This window comes from Nanorana parkeri, unplaced genomic scaffold (assembly GCF_000935625.1).
Source record: "Nanorana parkeri isolate BGI_ZX_2015 unplaced genomic scaffold, ASM93562v1 scaffold791, whole genome shotgun sequence".
Lineage (NCBI taxonomy): Eukaryota > Metazoa > Chordata > Amphibia > Anura > Dicroglossidae > Nanorana > Nanorana parkeri.
Genome location: NW_017307059.1, coordinates 447935 through 473349, shown reverse-complemented (window position 1 = coordinate 473349; position 25415 = coordinate 447935). Strand labels below are relative to the sequence as shown.

Sequence of the window (25415 nt, the reverse complement as noted above, 5' to 3'; positions counted from 1 at the left end):
CAAAGAACATGGATGGTTTTTGGGCAGCAGTGATGTGTGCGAGTTCTTCCCACAGGTACTTTTACAAGCGAGACCAGACCAGTAACATTTAGAAACTCCTATGCAGAAGTATTGTGTCAAGAAGAATACAAAGTCATCATTTGTAAAGCCAATAGTGCTTCAAAGACCTTTAAAAATAAAGAAATGTGCCCTGAGCAGTCACACTTCCCCTTAAAGTGACACTAAACTCAGGACTTAAATCTTGAAATTGCATTAAAATATTATTTATTATTTGTGTATCAGGGCTTGTTCACACCAAGTGCAGAGCAGTTACAGAACGCATCAAAACTGCATCCAATTGTATTTTGGGCTCTAGTTCACACCAGAGCATGTGGGAAAACTGCAGCAAGCCCTATTTGCTCTGGAACGCACAAACGCCCTGAAAGCCCATTTTAGGTAGGGGGGGATGGCCCAGAACGCGTCAAAACACACTGCATGCGCAGAAACTCATGCAGATCTGGTCCGCATTTGGTGTGAACAAGCCCTTACGCGGTTGTAGATTCTCAAAATTATCTCTGAATCGGTGCCGACACTGTCCTTCCTTCTGGAGGGTGGCTACTTTTGTTCCCCATGGTCCCTGTGTGTGTTGTAAAGTAGCCACCGCTCCAAGCTCACTCCTGTGATGGACTACAATCTCATCTTTAGTGTACCCATTTGTAGTGAGATTGTAGTCCATCACAGGAGTGAGCTTCGGGCTGTGGCTACTTTAGAACACACACAGGGACCATGGGGAACAATAGCAGTCACCTTCCAGAAGGAAGAACAGTGTCAGCACCAATTCAGAGATGATTTGAGGATCTACAGCCGAGTGATACACAAAGAAGACACATTTGTGTTCATAGTTAGGGTACTTGAATGTATTTTTAAGATTTAACTCCCGAGTTTAGTATCACTTTAAACGGTGCGGTGAAGTTAAAGACACCCTGTCACCAGACTATCCAAAAACGTATACGGAGGGGAATTTACCAAGACTGGAGAAGAATCTGGTGCAGCTCTACATGACAACTGCTTTCATTTTCAAAACTGATTGAGCCGAGGATAGAATCTAGCTACTGTGCACAACTGCTCCAGCTTTAGTAAATTACCCCCACTGTGTTTTTAAGGCATTTCCCATGCATTGCCATTAAATATCATGTGCATTTTTACCAAAACGCAGAAAAAGATGCAGCAAGCAGGATTTTTCAAAATGCAAAGCACTGCCCTCTAACACAACACACCGGTGTCCAGAACTTCATCAAATATCACAACAACTAGTGATCCTGCATTGTAGTGCACGTAAAACACAATAGTGTGAACAGGCCCTTAACTTTGATGTGATGTTCGCAGTCCCAACACTGGCACCCAAGTGACATTTTATAGGATTTCCCTTCCCCCCTCCACCGACAACTACATAAAAAGTTATGTAGGGAGGGGTAGAAGAGCTGGGCCAGCAAAGGCAGTCATTAAACCCTTCCAGAAGAGGAAAAGGCTTTAACATGCAAAGAGGGAGGAGAATGTGAATTAACTCTTCCCAAAGTAGTCACATATTCTAGTTCAAAGGCACATTGTACATGAATAAAAAATAATTTATGGAAAGCAAAAAACACCGCAAATGAGCATTAAAAACGATTTTTGTGTGCTTTTACATGCAACTTTTTAAGTTGCTAATGGCGGCTCCATTGCTCATGAGATCGATGACATCTCGGCCTGTGCAGAAAGTTGAACACTAAGCCGAAATAAACTAACACCCAAGTAAAGATTTTAAAACCAGCAGCACTGAAGTCACAGCAATAGTCCTAGAATTCAATATTCAGGTGTGTGTACAAGCACACACAAGCACGCACACACACACGTTTTGTACTTGAGGTTAGATTCTGGATTGGTCTAAAAGTCAGAAAAAAAAATTGCAATGGCCCTAATGCCCAAAACATTTTACCAAAACAAATAAACGAGGTAAGATAAACGGATAGAAAAAGAGAATGGCCTTCCAGCATTAGTCCTGTTTGTTGGTATTGAACAATGTATCTGTGTAATCATGGTTTATTCTCCAATACAAATCCTGATAATAGCTGCAATACTGACAGAAATTGACACACTAAAGTGTCATCTTTAATGCCCAGACATAAAAATGTAGCTAGAAGGTGGCCATAACAAGCAACACGCATGATTTTGAGCTTTGCTTGCACATATTGGTATATTTCACAGTACATCAGGGGGCAGTAATGAGTGACAATGTCAATCAGAGACATTCCTTATTGCACAAAGATTTTCCAATGTGTTGATTTAAAACCAATGTTCACATGTGCCATTAAGACCCCATTCACACTGAGTTACATCAGAAAAAGCGTTTTTTCAGAGCGACTTTGACAGACATTGAGCTACATTGCAGATATTGTCGCACTACGTAGCACTACTTTTGGCATGGACTTCGTAGCTGCTACATTGGGCTGTATTGATACTACGTAATTCTTCCTGTTGCCCGCTTATATTTCTGTGCAAAAAAGTGACACTTCTGTAGTGCGACATTGAGCTACACCATTGAAGTATATTCAATCCTCCGAAAAATAGGTCATGTTCAAGCGACAAGCTTGAGCTACAAGCTACAGGTGACATTGAGCTGTGAGATGTGATCAGCTCCATTAAAATGCATTGGACGAGCTACATTGTGCTGATTTTTGAGCTGAAATTGCGCTACAAATCGCTCAGTGTGAATAGGGTCTGATATTGTCAGCGCAGTGTTATGGTGGGTCCCAAAAAGTCCCTCTTTGCCTACTCTTCTCAGGGGGATATATCTGTAGGCAGCTTTGTTAGATCAAGGCTTTTCTGCATCCGATTCTGAACTTTCATAGGAGTTGAATTCTAAAGGGGGTCTGTCTTCCAAACAGTGATAGTTCAGTTTTGGGTACATGCTGGTGGTTTAAATCTGACCTGCAGAGACGCTGCCAGTGACATCTCTGTATTTAAGTCGTACAAGCTCAGTCTGTTGCAGCACGAGGCTCCAGAGTGATTCATCCCACCAGCATTTTCCCAAAGCCAAATTGTCAGGTTTGAGTATTTGGACTATTACTGGATGGGTGGGGTCTATCATTTTCCAACAAGAGAAAAGACTATTGCATAGTGACAGGTTATAACTATAGAATACTCCATTTAGAAGCTCAGCATCTTATGATATTTACGATCCTCGGAAGTATTATGTGGTGGGTCTTCAAAATGAATGTAGGCCGGATCAAATTTAAGTCATTATTGTGAATGATCTGCAATTCACTGAAATAGTGAAATGAGTATATGGCCTTCGGAATCTTGGCTTTCCAGGTATAACTGAGGATTCTATGTAAAAATGCAGTCAAATACTACACCTATGTTTCCCTTTCATCAGGTAGCTGTCAAGTGCTCTGGCAGTTCTTCAGCTCAATGACATAAGACCTTAGTTCTGGGGTATTGAACACCCACACTTTCCTGCCCAAGACCAACGTAACCACCACCAGCCACAGCTTCATCGGCGAGAGGAAAGTTGCTAATGTGCCGTAGGTCAATAAGAGGAAAAAGCAGGAATAGATCTGCCAGGCCAGAAGGAGGAGCATAAAGAAGTGAACTGGCACACAGACAACCTTCCTAGTATGTCGCAGGTGGGAAAAGAAACCGTGTCCTTTGCATCTACACAGTAAACACCAGCACAGGTATGCAGTCAGGGGGATATTAAAGAAAGCCATCTGCAAAAAGAAAAAAAAAGGGTTTATGCATCTATTATACAGGATTATGGAAACACACCTTTTGCTAAATACTGTACCATAAAAGATTAGCTAAGGCACATGAATGTGGGGGAAACATCCTCTGAGCTAAATCAGTAAAACAACAATAGGTTTTACCTGGAAAAGTAGTTCTTTCACTTTGGTACAATTATAAAACACATTGCAGGGGCCAGTTGCTCCACAGTCAATTCAAAATACACCCCTCCTCCCATGCTTTTGCTGCAACCGGCCATTAAACTAGAGTCTATGTGTATAAGAAGATGGCGCGCACAGGGGCTTCTGCTTCTCTTACCGTTTGTCACCATAATGCTTACCAGGCTTTTTTTAGACCAAATAGAGCAGCCTAGAGTGACAACGCTGCTCCTCCATAGGAGTACAGTGACTCCAAGGACTGATAAGCTGCGATATATTACATTGTTTGTGTTTAGTTACTTTTTAACTACAATAAAACCCTACAGTGGAAACCTGCAAAAAATGTTATGTTTTTGTTTATTTCTGTTTAACCTTCTTAGCATTACTGTGGAATAAAAACATAATTTCTAGATTATATGTAAATAACTAGAGGTGCACCAAAATGAAAATTTTTAGACCGAAACCCAAAATAGAAAAAAATGTCAGGCCAAAAGTGAACAATTCTTTTTTTTTTTTACATGTAATTTATTTCTTTTTAAATATTTTTAGTTTTTTTTTACTTTACTGCTGAGGGCTTCGGTGAAATATCAGGAGTCTAAATCCATGATATTTTCCTTTTACAATAAAAAAAAAAATCTTCAATCTCTTTTTCTGCAGCCCAGCACTGAATGAACAGGAATCCTCTATACTGAGTGCTCCTGTTCATTCATAAATTGAGGACATAGTATGAGTTACTATGTACACAATCATGAATGAACAGGAAGTGATGTAGATCACTTCATATTCATTCATAATTGGTACATAGTAACATAGTACCCGCTCTCCATCCTGGATCGGCTCTCACAGGAAGTTGAATGGGCGGTGTGGGAGGAGAGCTTGGTCTCATTTGACAGCTGACTCTTCGCCCTCACTGCTGGCTCGGCCTCCTGCAACAGCTGTTTTTGCCTCCACACAGCTTTGCAGCCTGATCTGTCACAGGAGGCTGAGCGGGGTGGTTCGGGAGGAGAGCTCAGGAGGTTCACAGGAGGCTGAGCGGGATGGTTCGGGAGAGCTCAGCCTCCTGCGACATCGCCTCTCACAGCACTCTCCTCCCCGCCCAGCCTCCTGGCAGTTTCTCTCCTTTCACTGGACGCTGTCCTGTTTCACAAGGGACACAGAGCAGCGCCAAGTGGGGCAGAGAGAAACTAAGAATGCACTGCAATTTTGGCCACAAGGTTTTGCCCAAAGTGCCATTTTCAGCCGATATGTTTCGGCGGCTGAAATTTTGGTGCATCCCTATACATAGCTTTGGCCATTTGTCCCAAAACAAATACTTACATTTGGACATTTACTGTTCTATCAAATGATGATGAAAGAGGGTTGTCCTCAGAAACGCGTCAACTGAAGGAGGGTCAGCGTGCAGATGGTTTCGGCTTAGTACTAGCACTTACTTTCCCTCACCCTATTTTCGTGTATTCATCTTGGTGGTCTCCTAAGATTATATCACTTTCCGCTCGTTTATACAAGCTGGTTTGTAAGTACGTTTTCAGCTGTGTGTTTTATCCTTAATAAATCAATTTTACACTATGGAGGCGCTCCTTTTGCTTTGTCCTCATCATGTTCTATCAAATGTAATGACAAATCTATGGGCTAATAGGTAAATAATGAAAATTGCTCTGACTTATAAAAGGGTAAACAACCCATAGTACAGAAATGATGAAAGAAATCAGTAACTCTGTTGGGCTCTGTTCAAAGTGCAGTAATCCAAAGCATCCGTCATGTTTCAGGCAGAACAATTCCGGCGAGTATCTCAGGGTTACTGCACCTTGTTTGGCTTAATAAAAAAATCTCACTCGTGTTTCTTCACACTTCACCAGAACTTTCACCAAACTAGTACCAGTATTATAATGGATCGTACTGCAGAAGATTATGTGAAATACACACACCTGTGCTATTCCAACCATGTATGTGAGACTTCCATCCAAGAAATGGCCTGCAACAATCACTCCAAAGGCAAAGCAAGCACCCATGTGGCCATCTATAATTTCTCCAATGAACCAGGGACCTGAAAACAGACGTAAAAACGCTCTATTAAAAAATAACTGGAGAGACCTTGATTTGTGTAAGCTTGTGGAGTCCACTGTCCTCTACTGAAAAAAATACTTTCAATTTTAGCGCATGCAAACACAATATAATCTCCACATTTTCTGTTAAACATGAAAGATGACAATTTTTTTTTTACATTCTTTATTTGTAGACAAAAAGGGTGGGGTACATAGAAAAGGCGAACATGCGGAGGCCACATGGTCTTGCACGATATTTGAGATATTTGAGTCAGACAGTGAGGAACATATTTCACACATGTTAACAAGTTGTAAGATCAGGTCAGGTACATGTCCCCGCCCTTAAGGCATTTTATGGTGAATATAAACTAACACAAAGACAAAATAAGAAGGGAACAATGTGTTTAGGCGAGCGGCCGGGTATAGCCCGAGCCAGTTCACCCTCAAACAGCACATACAAGACTGACATTTACAAACACGGACTCACAAAAGAGAGAGCAGAAAGAAACGTAGATAGCGTGGATGGAGGTCTCGCACCCCGGTGGTCCCAAGCCGCCCCACCCCGTGGGTAGTGTAATTGCGTAGTGCCTCAGTCTCCAGCATCTTCCCGGCACACTGTAGAGAAAGCTGCCGAGCCCCTGAAGTGGATCCAAGCTCCCCAGGTGGCCACATACCTGGACTGCGATTCCAGTAAACTGGAGGTCAGATCCTCCATCAGTCTAATCTCCTCCACCCGCCTCACCCACATGTTTACGGAGGGAGAGCGGGTCTGTCGCCACAGAGCTGGTATACAGGCTCTGGCCGCGTTCAGCAGGTGTATCAGCAGCGAGCGTTTATACGCCCTTCGAGAGAGCGGTGCCAGGTGGAGAAGATAGACCGACGGGGTGAAGGGCAGCTCGTGTCCCGTGATATCCGCTATTGCATAGGCTACGCTGACCCAAAACGGTTGAACCTTCGGGCAGTCCCAGAAGACATGTAGCAGGGAACCCACCACTGTTTCGCAGCGCCAACATAACAGAGAGACCGATGGGTACATGACATGAAGGGTCGTGGGCACCCTGTACCATCTGGTTAGGAGTTTATACCCAGGAAGATGACAATTTTAAGCTGACAATGTAATAGTATAGTGCAGGTAACATGTTCTCTTAATGGAGGCATCAAGGGTCTATTAGACAGAGTGCTCTTTACCTAGCTACAGTTGCCAGTGATTGACAGCTGTGAATAAATCCACGGAACATTTAGTAGGCTTACCTATGGCTGTGAACAGAGTCAGCAGTACAATGGCATAGAAGAAGACATTGTTCTTGCTTAGCACATGCATAGAGAAAGAGGCCAGCGTAAAACATCCAGGGGGCCCTAGAAGCATTAAAAAAAATATATATATATTTTTATATAAAACAAATACATTTTGTTGTGAAAACAAGCAGAGTCCAATCTAATATCATGTCACAAATGTCTTCATTTACTAATTGAAGTTTTACCTTATTAGCTAGATGAGCCTCTCATTGTGAGCTGATTTAAAATCAGGTTTACATGTTACATGTTTTATTTGGGATTAATAAATACCCTGTTTGGTTTTTTTTTAATTATCAGCTGAAATATGAGCAAAATGCAAAAAAAGGTTTAATACTGTAATTGATCTGACAATTAGAGTATTCAACAGAGGCATACTCGCCACCTTTGAGCTGCAGTAGCTATGTGAAGGTACCTTAAGCCTACGTGTGATCATTGGGATTGATTGTCATAGTGATCACTTGATCAACTGTGCTTATTGGTTCCTGATCATCAGTAAATACCTTTGGCTGTCAATGACAGTGCACCTACCCAATAGGATAAGTGTTTTTGAATGGTGGGGGCATTGTTAGTAGTTGTACAGTATATTCAAGGGGGGAGGCTCAGCTCCTACGGAAAGTCTAAGTATGAATGTATAGTTGCTCCCCTCCATTTTCATTAAAACTGCCCTTCCTGAATAGATATGATGGAGGAGGCAATGGTCAGGGTCCCTTAATTCCCTCCCCTTCCTTTTAATGACTGTGGGAAGAGGGCATAGGCATCCACCATTCTCCCACTCAGACGTCAGAGCAGTAGTAGTGACATGATCGATCTTCTCTGCCAGCAGAAATAAAATCATGCTTGACTAATGCGATGTCACTTCACCTCCATAGCTGGAAGAAACAACTATCAGCTGGTTTCCAAGCAGAGGAGCTGCAAAATTAGCAATCAGTGGGCAGAGAAAAAAAGAGAAGGCAATGCTAATTGAAAAATGCATCTCAACCATACACAATATCATGTGTGCAAATCTAAAGGGTTCAAACTCAGAAGCAAGTCAAACCCAGCACGCGTTGCCAAACTAGCAGGGGAAACTTGTCTGCTTGAGATGCTTCTGTATTGCCTTTGTATTGATTTGAACAGGAGAAAAAGCAGCTTACAGGTAGCTGGATAGGAGAAGCTATTCTCACTGAGCACACCAAAGCAAATTCTGTCAATTCTTCCCTATTGACAAAAGAAAGGTAGGTCACAGTGTGTAGCGACGTTTCAGAACCGTTTCGGCCCTTTTTTCACTCTGTCTGCCTGAAGAAAGGACGGAAATGGTTCCGAAACGCCACTACACATCGGGACATGTCAAAGAAGAACGGAGAGAATATGCTTTGGTGTGCTGGTGACTATATTTGGAATTTGCACTTGATTTTGCGGTGGCACCTGCAGTCAGTACAGCACACGCCCGATGTTTTGGGTTGTATCCTGTCAGGAGTGCGATGGGATTCTATGAAGTTTGGCTATTCCTATTGAAACAAAAAGCTAAGCGACCAAAGCAATAAACACAACATAAACACTGCTTCATAAAATCCAAAATCAAAATGTAAACACTGCATAGCAAACTTTTACAAACACACAAAAAAACCTAAATAAAAGCTAGAATGAAAAATCTGAAGCCAAGAAATGAGAAGCAGAACTTCCTTCTCGTTAAAAGAGAACTATGGGGTAAGTGTTTTTCCCCATAGTTCTCCTCAGGGTCACGGGAGGACATAAACTAGCGTCCTACCGTGACCCAAAGTTCAGTATACCGCAAGCTACACCTCACGGTATACTGAGACCGCCGCAGCCGGGACGGATCCCGACATTACTGTGGAGATCCATCCAGCTGCGTGATTGACAGCTGGCTCTGCCTATGTAGAGGCAGAGCTAGCTGTACCCGCCCCCTCCCCCGTTCGTTCCTCCAGTCAGCGCTGGAGGATCGGAAAGGGGGATCCCTGCAGGAAGCCATGAGTGACAGTCACGGCTCTCTGCAAGGACAGGATCGAGAAGTAAGCGAGCGACGGTGTGCGTTCGCACACTTCCCGATCTACTGAGCCGACCTGTGACAGTTTCATTGTCACACGTCGGATCAAACTATGAGGTTGAGTGAAGATCAGTCACCTCATAGTTCTCCTTTAATGAGTTTCTGGACATTGTTATATTCCTTCTTTCTTTCTCCTTAGAATGAGTGGCCCTTTTTTTTTTTTAGCGTCTTGGCAATAGATCTGTTCTAAATGACAAAATCTGACCCAGCTGTTATGATCAACACAAACATTCCCCTTTCAAATAACGTTTGATACAAGCGTTTTGCTGCATTACGTTGCTACTTTGTTAGATTGCATAGACGACACATGGTCTCAAGTAGGTTGTCCAATCAACTCATAAATCAATGTTCAGGATGACAAAATGTAATCTTTCCAGGTAATAAAAGAAAATAAGTGTAATCAAAATCATCATCATCAACATTCCTCCTTCAGTACACAGTCTGCTGTTCTCAGAAACCTGACAGCTGAATTATAAAGATACAAACCTCTTACTGGCACCAAAAATAGAAACAAAATAACAATTTGCTCAGTTGCTTAGATGAGCAAGTCAAGCTTTGGAACAAAGTGTTCTGGTCACAAGAGACAAACTCTTACTGAAGGCAAGGTAAGGTGTGATTGAAGGACTGAACTATAGGTGGATACACAGAATGCTGTACCAAAAATGGAGCTAGAACCACGGCCTGACCAACATGGCTGTCTCCGAGTCTGACTCGCTCATTTCATAAAGGTGATTAATGATTGTGGCAGCTCACTTAGAATAAATACACATTCATCCTTCAACAAGAACATGACCCAAGACATTACCACGTGGTCTCCAACTCACACTGGTGCTAAATAGAAAGGAAAAGGCCCAGATCAGTTCCCTGTATAAAATGCAACTGCATACTTTCCTTCTGAAGATGTTAAGTCAAAGTAGAGTCTTAGCTAAAAAACTAAAATGGAAGAAATGGTTTAGCAACATGAAAACCTTCCATTGCTCATGCAGTTAAACCCCAACTCTAGACAGAACTTTTTTTGTCTGCAATAGTAAGAAAGGGATGGAACCTCTGCCTCTGGTTTTATTGCCGTTTCCCCATTAAGTAGATATCCCATAACTAACTTCCAGCCTCAGTGACTCCATGGGGGTTGTTCACAAAAAGGTGAAGAGTTTGGAGAAGTGAACAATCTAGGACAACATAGCAGATTTGGAAAAATCCTCCAATTAAGCTCACTTCCCATTTCAGCTATGTTGTCCTAGATTGTTCACTTCTCCTGCCTTCTCCAAACTTCACCGTTTTGTGAAAGTATCGTGCAGTATAACATATAAACCCAGTATTTATAAAATAGATTACAAAGACATATTAATGTAATCTACAATTATACAGATAGGGATACATCCTTACACAGGTTGTATTGCTGAGACCTGCAGCCATTAAAGGAAACATTCCCTAAAAAGAAACATAGGCTTTTATTGTTGACTTATTATTCATTTGAGGGGTTACTTGCAACTAGAGCCTCTTACTGATCCTAGATGCAGACACGTTGAGTTCAGGGATGACCTTTCTGCAGAGTTTCTGGCCACATGCAAACTGGCCACAGCCAATCGCCCAGATTGTATGCAGCTGTGTTTAGTAGGGATGCACCGATACTAGTATTGGTGCTGATGCCGAGTATTTGGGCGAATACTTGATGCCTAGCCCGATACTTCTGGTATCAGGAAGTTGGGCAGCGCGTCATTACATGCTGCCGGCTTCCTGATTGGCCGGGAAGCCAGCTCCATGCTCTCTCGTCACTTCATGCTCCCCGGGCCAATCAGGAACCGGGCGCTGTGTAATGACAGCTTTCCGATTGGCCAGAAAGCCGGCTCCATGCGTTCTCGTCACCTAGTGACCAGAAGCATGGGGACGGCTTCCCTGCTAATCAGGAAGCTGGGTGGCGAGTCTTTACACGCTGCCCGGCTAATCAGGAAGCCAAGTGGCGAGTCATTACACGCTTCCTGAATGGGATTTCCGGTACTCTGTATCGGCGAGTACAGAAAAAAAAAAAAAATATCGGTACTCGTACTTGATACCAAAATACCGGTATCGATGCATCCCTAGTGTTTAGCCACATCTGAACATAGCCCATGATAACCCATCTGAATGAGGCCTTAGGTTCGATTCTAACCAAGGTCAAATTTTGCACAGGTATTTCATGGGGACTCAGACAAATGAAGAGCTGGGAGAGCAATAGGAAGGCAAGTATTAACAGTGGAGGAACACCAAATTGGCAAAGAACAGGTTCACTTTAATCCTCCTATTGGACATTTTTTCCTGTAATAGTTTAGTAGACAGCACTGGAAATGCTGAGAATGATTACGATGTATTTATGTGCAACTATAATCCCTGTAAACATTTTGTATCAAAGACAGGCCTAACCCCTTGTTTGCAGGTTAAAGAGATTATCACAGGGGGAATTGGGAGAAAACTGCTGCAGATATGAAGTGCAGGCATCTTGAGGTACGCACACATAGTTGCAGCAGTCTCTAGAACCTTCCTGTCAAAACTGAATGCTGGGTGGTCATACAAGCAAAGGTTCAACACCCCCCGGTAATGTTGGCACTTGCTGCTAAGCCCATCTTTTCTGTTAGCCAATAACGTTGATAGTCAGCCTTACTGGCCAACAGGAATGCACAGGAGGTAGTAAGAAGGCAATTATCAGCACCATCAAAACGTTCTGAAGCTTTGCGGTCATAATAGCCTGAAATAATGCCACGAGGTTGAAGTTTTAGAAGGCTGCTGAAGGTTTGGTAGATACACACACCTCTAGGTCAGTGTTTCTCAACATTTTATCAGTCATAACACCCTTTAAAAGTATGCAAAATCGTAAAAGCAAAATGTAAAAAACATGTCGCCTCTACAAAATCCATACCAGACACTTATCCAAGATAGGTGTCTGGTATGGTTTTTTTAAAGGGGGACTCCAAGCACACACATAAAAAATAGGGTTCCCCTTCACATCAGAACCCCCTGATTCACATCAAAATCCCCCTTTTCACATCAGAATCCCCCTTTACAGCAGGGGCACCCATTCCTTCAACATCAGAGGCATGACACTGTGTGAATATTTTGAGGCACCCCTGAGGAAGCCTGAAGGCATCCCAGCGTGTCATGGCACCCTGGTTGAAAGGCTGCTCTAGGTGCCTGCACATCCTTGTTGCATCAGTTTAGGACACCAGTTATCATGGTTTAAAGTAAAATTCTACGTTTAGAAAAAGCTTGTCGATAACTGGAGCAGGTGAGGACTTGCAATAACATTCCTTGCAAAGACCATCATTCACCTAAAAAGGGATTTTTTTTTTAACTCTCACAAATAAAATAAGTTGTAATTTGATTATGAACCTTTTTTTTTGTTGCTCTAGTTGTTTTATACTCTGCTAGAGAGCAGACAAAGGTCCAAAAGGAGTTTAGTTTTATGAGACCTATTTATGATGTGGTTGTTGGATGTAGACATTCATAATGGAAGCTGGTTAGTGTGTCAGCCCAACAGTGTTCACTTACAACTAAAATATAGATCTTTAGCATGTTTTTACCAAACTGAAAGTTAGTAAAACATGCTAAGACAGTGGTTCACAACATGTGTAACCTCAGGACCCACATTTGTCCTTGGTCATTAAGTCGTGACCCAAGTTGCTCGGCACTGTGGTACCGTGCGTTATGGTGCAGGCGATCGAACTGTGGGTGGGACATGCCTTTGGTGTGCCATTCAAAATGAATGGCAATGCAACACACCTCCCACACCAGAATCTGCGTTAGGTGCAATTGCATGGTAAGGTGCGTTAATCGCACGGGAACAGGCCCTCAAAAATACTGACATACACACACAACCACAGACAAAATCTCCCACTCAGACATTCTCTCACACACACGTATGGATGGAACTCCACTGTCAAGCTGACACTCGGTATTGGGCAGCATATTTTGAATGGCTGCTTGTTGTGAGAACTAACAGTGCTACGCTAGGAGGAGGCTGTGGAGACTCACCTAGAAAAGTTGAAGGCCTGCGGTGACCCACTGAACACAGGATCGAGACCCACATTTGGATCATGACCCACCAGTTGAGAACCAATGTGCGAAAGTGTCTGTACTAAAACAAATTAATTTCATGATTCTTTGGTTATAGCCTCTGTCGTACCAACACAAAAATGACCTGCTGAATACAATAAATGTCATTGTGCCTCTACAAATTGATGTACTACAGTAGATTAGTTGACCTTACCTCTGAGTATTGGCCTCTTTCTGATCCTGAAAATAATGAGTACCAGGAGCTGACTCAGAACCATGACAATAAACAGCACCTGAGCCTGCGGATAGACAAAAGGTCATTTATTTAGAGCTTGGAGTTGGTATATAAAATGTAGATAAATAATAGGAATTAGGACAATATGAACAATATGACTACAGCTGGCTGTACACTGTTGGAATTTCATTCAAACATTCACTCAAAATCATTCATCAGAGCATTCAATCATGCCATCATTGAGTCAACTAATTTTCTTTGAAAGCCCTTAAAAATTCCATCCATACCTGCTACTTAAATGGAGTCCCAGACCTAAGTATCTTTTGTGCCTAGCACATGTGCATTACAATATGTACAGTTTTTTCCCCAAACGAAAATCACATTCCTAATTAGAATTTTGTTTCATTTGTTTTGCTCCTTCCATCTTCCTCATGAATATGATCAAAAATGAACATTTATTGGACCCCACTATTATAATTTTTTTTACATTTCAAGATGAAATTTAAATGCAGGCCCCAATGAGAGCGTACCATTTTTAATTTATACAGATTCTTGAAGCATTCATGTTGGAAAGGACTAACTAATTCAGGAAGAGTGAGGTGGCAGGACGAAGCTTGATTTTTACAAGAAAAGAAGTGCACAATTTCAGCTCCCTTTATCTCTGCATCAAAGGGTTTTCACTGAAGGTATCCGGTACTTATATATTCTTTCCATCATCAGCTCCATTTAATCAATTTTTTGACTGATTTCAGATTGCCCTTTTTTTTTTTTTACAGGTTTGCTTTAAGGAATAAAAAAAAAAGCCTAACTTACCACGATGTAGTGATCTGTAAGAAGAATAAGAGATGGAAACAGGCTGAAGCTGACAGAAACATCATCTTCTAAGCTGAACAGATGGCTTCTGGTTTGTTTCCTCTCAGCTGCATCCTACGACACAAATGGTGAAGTGTTGATACAATAAACCCTATGATTGCTGGCCACACAGCCTCCAATATCATGCAAGCCTGGCCCCAAAGTGATCATTTGACACAAAAATGACCTGGTTAGAACCAATACAGATTATTTTTTTTCGTTCTACCCTGAAAATCTAATCTTGAAACAAATAACAGTCAGCCACTGAAAATTGATTAGAACCATATTTTGGTAGGATTTGGTTTCAGCACTCATGTATGGCCGAACTAGATCAGGTAGCAGGATCAAATAGGTGTGGCCAATATTAGACCAGGAAGGAGTCAGTGAAAATATTGTGGTCATCATACAATGTTTTATACCAAAACCTAAAAATTACAAAGGCAAAATGCTGGAATGCATGCAATATTAAAGGTCAAGTTTACCCAAAATGTTTTTGCAGAAAGGATGTAGCATCTCTGCTAACTGAAGGTTATCACAAGGCACAAAGCATGCCAGTACAACTGTGCATTTTTGGTCACCTAATCTGTGGAGCTGTGTGCAGCTGCCATGTGGATGCCCTGCAGTAAGCTCTCTTCATCTCTCCACAGACCTTCACAAAGGACTGTTAACATCAATGTAGGAAAATGAGTGTGGGGCTCTTGGATCTTCAAGTCCACATTTTTGCATCTTAATACAAGACTGTGCTTGACCTGACGTGAGCGGTAATGTACATTTAGGGCAGTCAGAACAGGGAATGATGATTTCTGATTGGGTGCTCTGGCACCACACTTTACCTAAACATTAAATCAAGGGGAAAGGTTTAATCAGTATTAAAAAAAAAGGTACATATAAAGTGCATCAACCAAAGAAAACCACCATATGGCCAAAAAAACAAAAAGGAGGATAGACAAGTGCATCTGTCCAACTTCAGTTCATCTTTGACTCTTGAACCTCAAGTTGAATTGCCAAGGCTCAAAGTGAAGGTCTGTGTTGATGGTCTTTGGGCTTGTGTCGATGGGCAAATGCAGCATGCTTTCAGGTGCTGTCCACTTGCATTTGAGATCAGTTTAAGATGCTTTTGAGAACATTCACAGTTCTCTAAATGGAGCGCCTGACCTGCTTTTGACCTCCTAAGCTGTATCGAATGTCTTTAAGCGGTTTTGCATTCCCACAAAAAAAAAAAATCCCACTGATACAGGCCTTAATTAAAACCAAATTAGGTGGAACATATACACCTATCAAAAGTAAGACTACACAGTTCTAATGGTATAAGACTAAATATCAAGATTCTTGCATAAGCCCAAGCATGACGGACATTCTTTGCATTTTTACAGTTGCTTTATAAATTGCCGAGTACAATGCAGACACTTTAAATATGTTCTTTTCTTTTTACCTTTACTTGGACTTTGACCTCATGTAGTCCACTAATATAGGCTTCAGCACTCCACTCAAACACATACAATGGACCAGAGGAATGCTCAGCTTCACCCATTTCAATGCCATCTATGAACACCTTGACAGAGATGATGGGATCCAGTGAAAATACCAGCAATCTTAAAACAAACAGAATCATTCAATCCCTTAATTTTATAAATGAATTGTAGAGTAAATACATTACATTATCTATCTTCTTACATTAACGCCTAAAAATATAATCACTGTAAACCAGGAAAATATGAAATACTGTTATGTCCATGTTTAGGCAAACAGTGCAGTGCGAAGCTAAGAGAAAGATGTCGTGAAGGTAAAGGGCTTTAAGGACACCAGTATCTAGGTGCGCCCTGTATTAAGTGTTCATCTGTAATATAAAAGGCATTTTAAAAAATTTACTAAAATCCATTATAGTTTGTCGGGAAACTCGCAACTTACAGTAAATATGAATTTGCTGATTTACAAAAAAAATTGTCAGTAAATCAACATTTATATGACAGAACAAAAAGATTCTGCTCATTTCTTTTTTTGCTGTTAAAAAAAAAAAATCAAGACAAGTGAAACCGGTGCTTGTTAAAAGGCTGAGCAATCTCACAAGTGAAATCTTAAAAATTAATTCAAGTACTTTATTAACAAAAATGTACATTATTCATGCCCCATGTAGCTGTAGATCCTCAAAGTTCATTCTGACACTGTCCTTCCTTCTGGAGAGTGGCTACTTTGGTTCCCCAATGTCCCTGAGTGTGCTGTAAAGTAGACAGCTCCAAGCTCACTCCCGTGATGGACCACAATCTCAATACAAATTAGTAAACTAAACGTGAGATTGTAGTAGATTACGAGAGTGAGCTAGGATTAGTTCTGTCCTCTTCTGGGTTCTGATTCTTTGGTCACTTGATTGGCTGGGCCCTGATGACCTAACTCCCACGCATTACTTTATCTTGACATGCTGGGTCAGTGTGCGGAGCTGCAGTAGCTTATATTCAACTTCTATTTGCTGCCGTAAATAAAAAGAAATCCAGACTCTCCTTCCCCCGATATGACAGTGCTGGTTCTTGAAGTTGGACATGCAGGCACCAGTGCTGTCACATGGGGCAGGTAAGAATTCTCAGCCTTTGTGTAAGCTCTGAGAAGGATCAACTTGCAACTTCTTCTCCTCTCTTCAGCAAATGGAGTGAGGGAGCGCAGGCAAAGCAAGCACAAGCTTCTGCAGAGGCTGGCTTTAAAAGGTGAACAGCCTGCATTGCCCTGTATAGGCAAAGCAAAGGTTCACCTTAATGACACCTGCTGCCTCCTAACCGTATTGATTGGCTTCTGCATTGCATATTCATTCATTGTGTAATCATTTTCTTGTCACCCTGACTTTCTTTCACAGAAAGCATCCGATACCTGATGTGTGTAGACTGCTGGATACGTTTCACAGGCTCCACTGCTGGGTTTGTATACAGAGCAGATTTAGGGTTAGTAATGAGAATTGCAGGCCACTCGTTATGTTGCAGGTCAATGAAGCTGTACAGGTCATGATCAAAGGCAAATATACGGTATCTGGGCAAGAAAAAAAAAAAGGCACATTATGCAATCATAAATATGATTTGTACAAACAAGGCCGGCCTTGCGCACCTACGACAATATTCCCAGCATTGAGCTCTAATAGACGGCAAAGGCAGCCCAATTAAAGCCTTTTGCTAACATTTTACTACACACAGTGCATACACTTGAACATATTCGAACATCAGAACCCACCATCAAGTTGCCTCTAAAAGTCTGGACATGTGCTATGACAATACTAGTGTAAAGCAACAATCAAGCCTTACTAGTACGTTACTGCATACTAACCTAAGGGGAACCTGCACTGAGGGAACTATGGAGGTCGACAGTGCAAATCTCCCCCTTTGAAAATGCTATTTCCTTGGATATCTCCGTCTTCAGCACTGAAACAAGACAAACATGAGGCCCTGAAGTCAGACTCCTCCTCTGCATACATAAGGGTTAGTGGCTCATAAAGTATCCATTGTATCCGTTTAGCAAGACATCCAGGCAACTAGCATTTTCAGAAAATAAAGACACACAACTGCAGAGGCACCTTGAGGGTGGTCTGTTTCTACTATATCATTTTGATTTACATTCTCGAATTTAATTCTCCTCACTAGTTCCAAGTCATTTATCATATCACTTTCTCTTGTACCGATAAACCTGTAATCTACACTAAGCAGTGCAGCCATTTTTACATTTCTGAGGTTGTTCATCAGCAAAGCCTTTCCACTGGCCCTCCTGCTATTGGAGAGCTGATGGAAGAATCTTTACTGACAGAAAAAATTATAGGCCAGTGCTTGAGTGGCTACACCTGGCGCATCTGCAACCAATAAATTTGACTTAGTTATGGCTGTCATTCTGGTCAATAATGTCCACAACACAGGAGGTGGAAGGGAACATGGCAGAGCTGTTCAGATATTTCCTCTGATGTATCATCTAAGAATGTTTCTAGCTATCTCTGTGGACTACAGAACTCCTCTTCCCCATGTACGAGAAGAGGAAGGTGTTCTGTAGAATAAAACACTTCCTGTCTTGGGTGACATTGGGGCTCCTCCGCAGATACAGAACAGTAAGTAAGCATTGTCACCTCAGGACAGACAGTGTATTAATGGCAGGTTCACCAAGTGAAGAAAAAAAAAAGTAATGCAGTGACTACATCTGAGGACTGGTAAGCGGTCACCCTGTTAGATATACCCTTCATAAGACCAAGTACTAAAAATAATGTTACCTCCTATTCTTCATCCAGTCTCCAAGCTCCAGCTCCAGGGTGCCTTGTTGATGCTGACTATGCAGGACAGGTGCCAGCCCTCCCAGAGTGTGCAGGTGACCACACATGTACGCCACAGCCGAACTAAAAAGGAACACAACATAAATGTGAGCAACCTGTGACCTGCTCAGACAAAATTGCTGAGCGTTACTGTCCGACGATACAAAAAGTTTTATTGTACTGACACTGTGAGCAAACAATACATTTTCAAAAATCGACTTTCTTCTAGGATCATAAAGACGGCTCCATTTCAATGAACGCACCAATAAGAATACTTAAACTATTATGTTTAAATAAAGTTATGAGGACAGCTAGACATGTTCAAATATTTAAAACAGAGCTCCAGGCAAACAGCTAAATACGTAGTTGATATACACTGAGTGGCCAGATTATTATGACCACCTGACGTTTGTAGGCAAATTAGCTATAATTTGGTGCTGAAATTGCTAGAGGGCCAGACCATTATAAATAAGGAAGTAGGTTGTTTACCACGACAGTAGAAGTGATTTTTTCTGAAGATATGGGTAAACAACGCAATTTAACAGCCTTTGAACGTGGGATGATTGTTGGCGCTCTGAGCCATGGGGTGAGCATCAGCAAAACAGCAGAATTCGATAAATGTTCAAGAGGGGCTCATTGTTAAAGTGTTTAAAGACTGGACTGTCAGCCGAAAATCTGGGTCTGAATGTGCGAATTGTGGCCGTCAGCGACTAGTCAATGTTAGGGCAGAACGGAGAGTGGCAAGACTGGTACAAGACAACAGAAGGGCAACAGTGCAGTGTCAGATTCCTCGCATCACCTTTCAACATCCCGTGGAGTTACGAGGCGGCCCAACGAAGTCATCTCGAGGAGTCATCACGTGGCCCAACGAAGTACTGATGGGGTGGTCATAATAATCTGGCCACTCAGTGTATATATACAATGTGTACTGTGCTCTGTCAACTGATTTGTAATTTGCTTTAGCCAGTCTTGTCATTCAGGCACCTATGCAAGCACAGCCAGGTCCTGAACCTCCCTAAATACCGCATTGCAGCTGAGCAATTTAGCTTGGACAGGGACCTGCCTCAGACTGCGATTGGACAATGGAACATCAGCAGCACATTGAGATTTCCACTCTGCTCTCTCCATGTGTCAAGTGTTAGTTGAGCAGCACTGCGCAATGCGGTGAGCATCTCCCTCTCCCAGTGTGAGTACTGCTGTATATCGTCTTACATGAGCCTGATATTAAGACAGACAGATGCCTGCACGTTTTCCTGCTGTATGTAAAAATAAATTTAAAGAAGAACTCCTGGGAAAAATTTGTTTTAACCCTTGCAGTGGGGCTACCCCAGCACTGCAAGTGTTAACTGCTGTTTTTTTTTCCTAGGTTCAAAAATAAAAAAACGTTATACTCACCTTATGCTCTGCGCCAGCTTGTTATTACACTGGTCCCTAGAGCCTCTCTCCCCCAGGGGTGTAAGGTCCAGTAAATCATCACGTCTATATACAGTGTATAGACATAAGGACACTGAGGACGATTCCAATGATGCAGCGGAGGAGGAGGCAGGCTGGAAGGAGTGCTGTGACAGCTGGTTGGCTCTCAGGTTCCGGTGTGTATAAACTTCTTTTTTTTTTAACCTAGACAAAAATGAGCAGTTAACCCTTTCAGTGCAGGAGTAGCCCCACTACAAGGGTTAAGAAAACCGTTTCTAATCATAAGTAGATGATTAGAAAACAAATGACCAATCTATATCTGATTGGATATCATGTTCAATATGAAAGATAAAATCCTTCATGAGCTAAGAAAAGGACTTGGTAGAATCTCAACATGAAACAGTGTTATGAAGGGGAGTTATAGAACTCTGGAGGACAGTAAGAATTTTGAGCCCATGTGTGTAGTTTTAATGAAGGAAATCCATTCCAAAACTACAGCAACAGTTTATGTCTCAGTTTATGGGGTTGATTTACTAACCTTATAAACACACCACGAACAAGTATACACCTCTGTAGTGTGTTCCCTCCCAGCATGATCTATTGGAGGAATCTAGACACATTTGTAGTGTGTACACACCCAGCAGGTATGTTGTGCAAAGCCCTGCATGAATTCCAAGGTGATGTTGTGTAAATTAGCTCTACGTTGTGTTGCTTGCATTGATGAATGCAGGAATGTAAATGCATGAGCTAAACATTTTTGTCTAAACTGTGAAGCAGCATTATATATGCATCATGTGCATGATTTTTCCATATATGGCATTAGTGGAAATATGCTTTTAGAGACTTGCATGCCGCTATTAGAGCGGCGTGTAGCCTATGGCGCATGCTACATGACACGCACGTACGTAAATACATAAAAACGCGCCATAAGGGCGTGAAAATGTGACACGTTGCTCGTGTTTGGTTGATAAATATGTTTTGCTGTGTAAAAATGCACACGCACCTGGTGCGTGCGTGTGTTTAGGTTAGTAAATCACCCCCTTTGTGTCCATATGGCACCTGTGTTGCACACTAATTTATTGTACAAAAGTGTTTCAACAGAGGTGAAAAAAATACAAAAAACACACAAAAATGATACAGGTGCATCAAAGGCAACAGTGCACATGTACTGTATATAAGGGAATTTCCAAGAAACAAAAAAACAAAAATCACTTCCTTGTAGTCAACCAAAGGTCCAGCACGAGAAGTCTTTCACAATACTTAACTGGCTGCAATCCAAAATGTAATATACAACTCCTAGAAAGTAAGAATCATTTTAGTTTTGGTCTGGCATCATCACCCCAAACAGGTGGCTTCTGGTTTGTGTCATTTAAAGGACAATGATCTAGCCCTGTGCTCACAACCAAAGGGGATTTCCTTTTTTTTCTTTCCTTTTGCCACTTTCCTGTAGACTTCTGATGAAGATTTGTCTTGTTAGGAGTGCCACCTGCAGCCTAGACCTGGCATCTCTTTTCTACTAGTTGCACATCATATTTCATGGGCGGATCATATCCTACGCTCTACTGAGAGACACTGGAGGCGATGTATAAAAAGTGGAGGTATAGGATAATAGGGTACATCCAGCCAGAAAAAGGATCAGTAGAGCATATTGGGAGTTGTTTTAGAACAGCTGGTGAGGCACAGTTTGTAAATGGCCTGCCATAAAGGATGTATCATTTAGAAAATACTATTGTAGGTTGTGTTCATAAATAAATTGACATTGCATGTGCGACTGACCTCATTACTTCCCGGATCCCAGGGGAAGAAGACACAATGGTTGAAGTGGGATAGTGACCAAACCACACAGATTGGTTGCTATGAAGACTCTCCACGGCCAATGCCGACAGCTTCTGTATCTGGTCCTAGAAGAGGATTAAAAACCATAGAAGAGTAATGACAAGGGATCATTTACAGTACATTGGAAACAATGTCATGGAAAACGGAGATATAGTGGCTGGACGTAATATAAATCTTCCAAGCTGCTTTAGGTTGCCTTGGTATGGCTGGTCATCTTTGCATTCAAAGTGAAATTAATTGCTAAAAAACAGAGGTGTGTGACCGGCATTAAAAAGGAGAACTATGGGGTCAGGGCTTTTCCCCATAGTTCTCCTTAGGGTAACGGGAGGACACAAACTAGCGTCCTCCCGTTACCCTAAGCTCAGTATACCGCGAGCTACAGCCTGCGGTATACTGAGACGCCGCAGCGGATCCCGACATCGATGTCGAAATCGGCCCAGCTGCGTGAGTGACAGCTGGCTCTGCCTATCTAGAGGCAGAGCCAGCTGTACCCGCCCCCTCCCCCGTCCTTTCCGCCAGTCACCGCTAGCAGATCGGAGCGGGGGGAGGGGAATCCAGCCCCTCCCCCTGTCACGGCAGAGAGCCGTGACAGGATCGAGAGGTGAGCGAACGCCGGTATCTGTTCGCTCACCTCCCGATCTACTGAGCCGACCTGTGACAGTCTCATTGTCACAGGTCGGCTAGAACTATGAGGTGAGTGGAAATCACTCATCTCATAGTTCTCCTTTAAGGAACGTGTAGTCTTTAGAAGCAGTTTTGTTTTCATTTTAGATGTCACTAAGATCACCTTAATGCTGAATTCCAGGCAAATCGGCTAAATACACAGGTGAAATACATACATCAGCGCTGTTTTACCAGCCAAGGGATTCATATTTGTGTCCATCCAGTCCTGTGATTTATGAATTTGGGAAGTGTATTCAAACCCAATAACATAAATGTAATATATTTCACCTCACCAGTCCTTAAATGTGGTGACCATATTAGTTTCATCCAGGCTTTTTTCCCTTTATTTTTACCTGGTGATCCTGCCAGTGACACTTCCTGTCCTAGGGTGACAACACTCAGTGCACTGTATCTATGGAGGAGCAGTGTTACCCTAGGCTGATTTGAACTGCAAAAAACTTCCATATATTCATTAAATGGGGAGGCATAGTTTGTTTTGTTGCTCATAGAAGATATCTGGGAAAGCTAAAAACATTGTTTAAGATAACAGTTCAATGCACAGAAAGTAATGAGGACATTTTTTCAGGCGAAGCACGTTTTCTGCAAGTTGAGCTTGCCTGAATTCCAAACGAATGCAGCCACCACTTTGAAGGACTGGTAAGCTACAATACATTAACATTTTTGTTCCTGGGTTTCGATCATTATGGAGCCATGTTCATTTTGCCTTTACATCTGCCTGAACTTCAGCTTTATTGTAAATCTTACCAGTGTTTCAAGATTTTAAAAACCGTTTGAAAGCATGGTTTGTAATAGAATAGGTACACGGGGCAGTCATACTTGACATACAGTCAGGAAAATATGGAACAGCCAAATTTAGAAAGTGAAAGTCAAACACCACAATAGCGCATTACCTGGTGGTTTTAAATGTCAGTCTATGACCTTACAGGGAAGATTTTACTGTCTTTGTGACACCTGTACAAGGAATGGGGGGAAGCAGTTGTCATCAGAACAGGAAGGCATCACCAGAAATAAAGCCAGTCAGATGTTCTATGCCAGTGGTAGGCAACCTCGCCACTCCAGCTCTTGTGGAACTACAAGTCCCATGAGGCAATGCAAAACTGACAGCCACAAACATGACTCCCTGAGCAGACGCATGCTGGAATTTGTAGTTTCACCAGAGCTGGAGTGCCAAGTGCTTACCCTTGTTCTATGCCTTCCTCAATGAGTTTTTGTCTGTCTCCACAGGAGAGATATCCCATCACTTTCTGTACTGCTGCTGCTGTTCTAGGCACCAGAAACGTATGTGGGCTTGGTGCGAACAGAGTTCTCCCGAGCCTGCGCAAATCTGTCAGTGACACATCCCCTCCTGGCCCTACTGGTTGTGGCATTCCCCATCCCTTTGGTATGTGTAGCTAAGGGGGGGGAAATGCCCCGGATGCAGCTGATGGGGCAAGGAGGGGAATGTGTCAGTGACAGTTTGGTGCGAGTCTGGATGAACTCTGTTTGCACCAAGCCCCACGCACATCCCTACTAGGGACACAAACAGCAATAAAAACCTAACTGGGGATATATCCCTTTACTGCTCTAGTAAAACCAAAATGAAACATTTCAGCTGGGTGCTATCAGCAGAATTGACTGCATGTACCTTATTACTTTTCGTGTGCAAAAATCAATTCACAAACAAAGATTGTGCAAATTACGGCCCCTTGAAAATGCAACCAGCTTCTAGCTGGCACTAATTGTGAGTTTCAATGAGCTGTCTTATTCAGGAGAACAGAAGACTGAGCCAGTCATGGCGAAGATAAAACACTGATTCACGAGAAAAATAAAATAGCCTTTCATGAGAAGTAAACAGTTCAATAATATTTTTCTTACTTCTGTATGTGTATTGTACATTTTGATGAGAAAATCATCAAGAGATTAAATAAACTCCGTAATAACAACTCATCCATCTTGATGTAATGACACAATTCAATAGCATGCAATTACTGACAATTGAAAGCAGCACTGTGTGAGTTTAGCTAGAAAGTATCAAAGATAACTGATACTAACAGTGAAACAATATATAAATGGTTTGCAACTAAATCAGCAAAGTATACACATATGCTAATACATGCTATAAAGAACACACACATCAGTAAAAATTATAAATTGCTTAGAAAACGTCCATATTCATGAATCTTCAAAAGTCCAACGGAAAAATAGAAGACATATTGCTACATGGTCTATTGGGACAAATTTGCTGTCTTAACACCGGAGGCTAATCACCAGGATTGGGAGGACGAATTACCGGGAGGTGTTCGGTGTCAGGTGCTTCCTCTTCCTGTCTTCAAAAAGAGGAACAGCGCATATAGACCCTGATGGGTCTTTGATAAAAGGTGAGGTGCATTGCGTAAGATTCCTCTGGTGACTGTCACGGGAGATTGGGATTATTTTTCATCCACCTATGAGTCTATTTTTCCGTTGGACTTTTGAAGATTCATGAATATGGACATTTTCTAAGCAATTTATTATTTCACTGAGGTGTATGTTCTTTACAGCATGTATTAGCATATGTGTATACCTTGCTGATTTTGTTGTGAACCATTTATATATTGTGCAAAAGCAGAGACACCGGCACTCCAGGGTAAAGAACAACAACGTCTATTTATTGACGTGCCGCATACCAAGTATTGCAATAAATAGACGTTGTTGTTCTTTACCCTGGAGTGCCAATGTCTCTGCTTTTGCTCATACTTGTGACGGTTGCCATCTGTCGACTACCGTAGCACCAGCTTTTTGAAAAGGGATCGTGCGGTCAGGAGTGCGATGGGACTATGGATTTATTATATATATATATTATATA

At 42.0% G+C, this 25415-nt stretch overlaps 1 protein-coding gene across 1 annotated transcript in view; it reads right to left on the bottom strand.

The window, feature by feature from the left end:
- Nucleotides 1-3367: 3367 nt before the first annotated feature.
- The window catches only part of TMEM62 (transmembrane protein 62), a 31324-nt gene continuing 9276 nt past the window's right edge, over nt 3368-25415 (bottom strand). Inside the window, exons 6-14 of the mRNA XM_018564890.1 lie at nt 21848-21972; nt 18620-18742; nt 17248-17403; nt 15824-15983; nt 14353-14466; nt 13519-13603; nt 7193-7297; nt 5825-5943; nt 3368-3728 (exon numbers count right to left, since the gene is read on the bottom strand). Coding sequence (XP_018420392.1) covers nt 3402-3728; nt 5825-5943; nt 7193-7297; nt 13519-13603; nt 14353-14466; nt 15824-15983; nt 17248-17403; nt 18620-18742; nt 21848-21972 — 1314 coding nt within the window. The 3' untranslated portion in view covers nt 3368-3401. The remainder of the gene's footprint in view (nt 3729-5824; nt 5944-7192; nt 7298-13518; nt 13604-14352; nt 14467-15823; nt 15984-17247; nt 17404-18619; nt 18743-21847; nt 21973-25415) is intronic.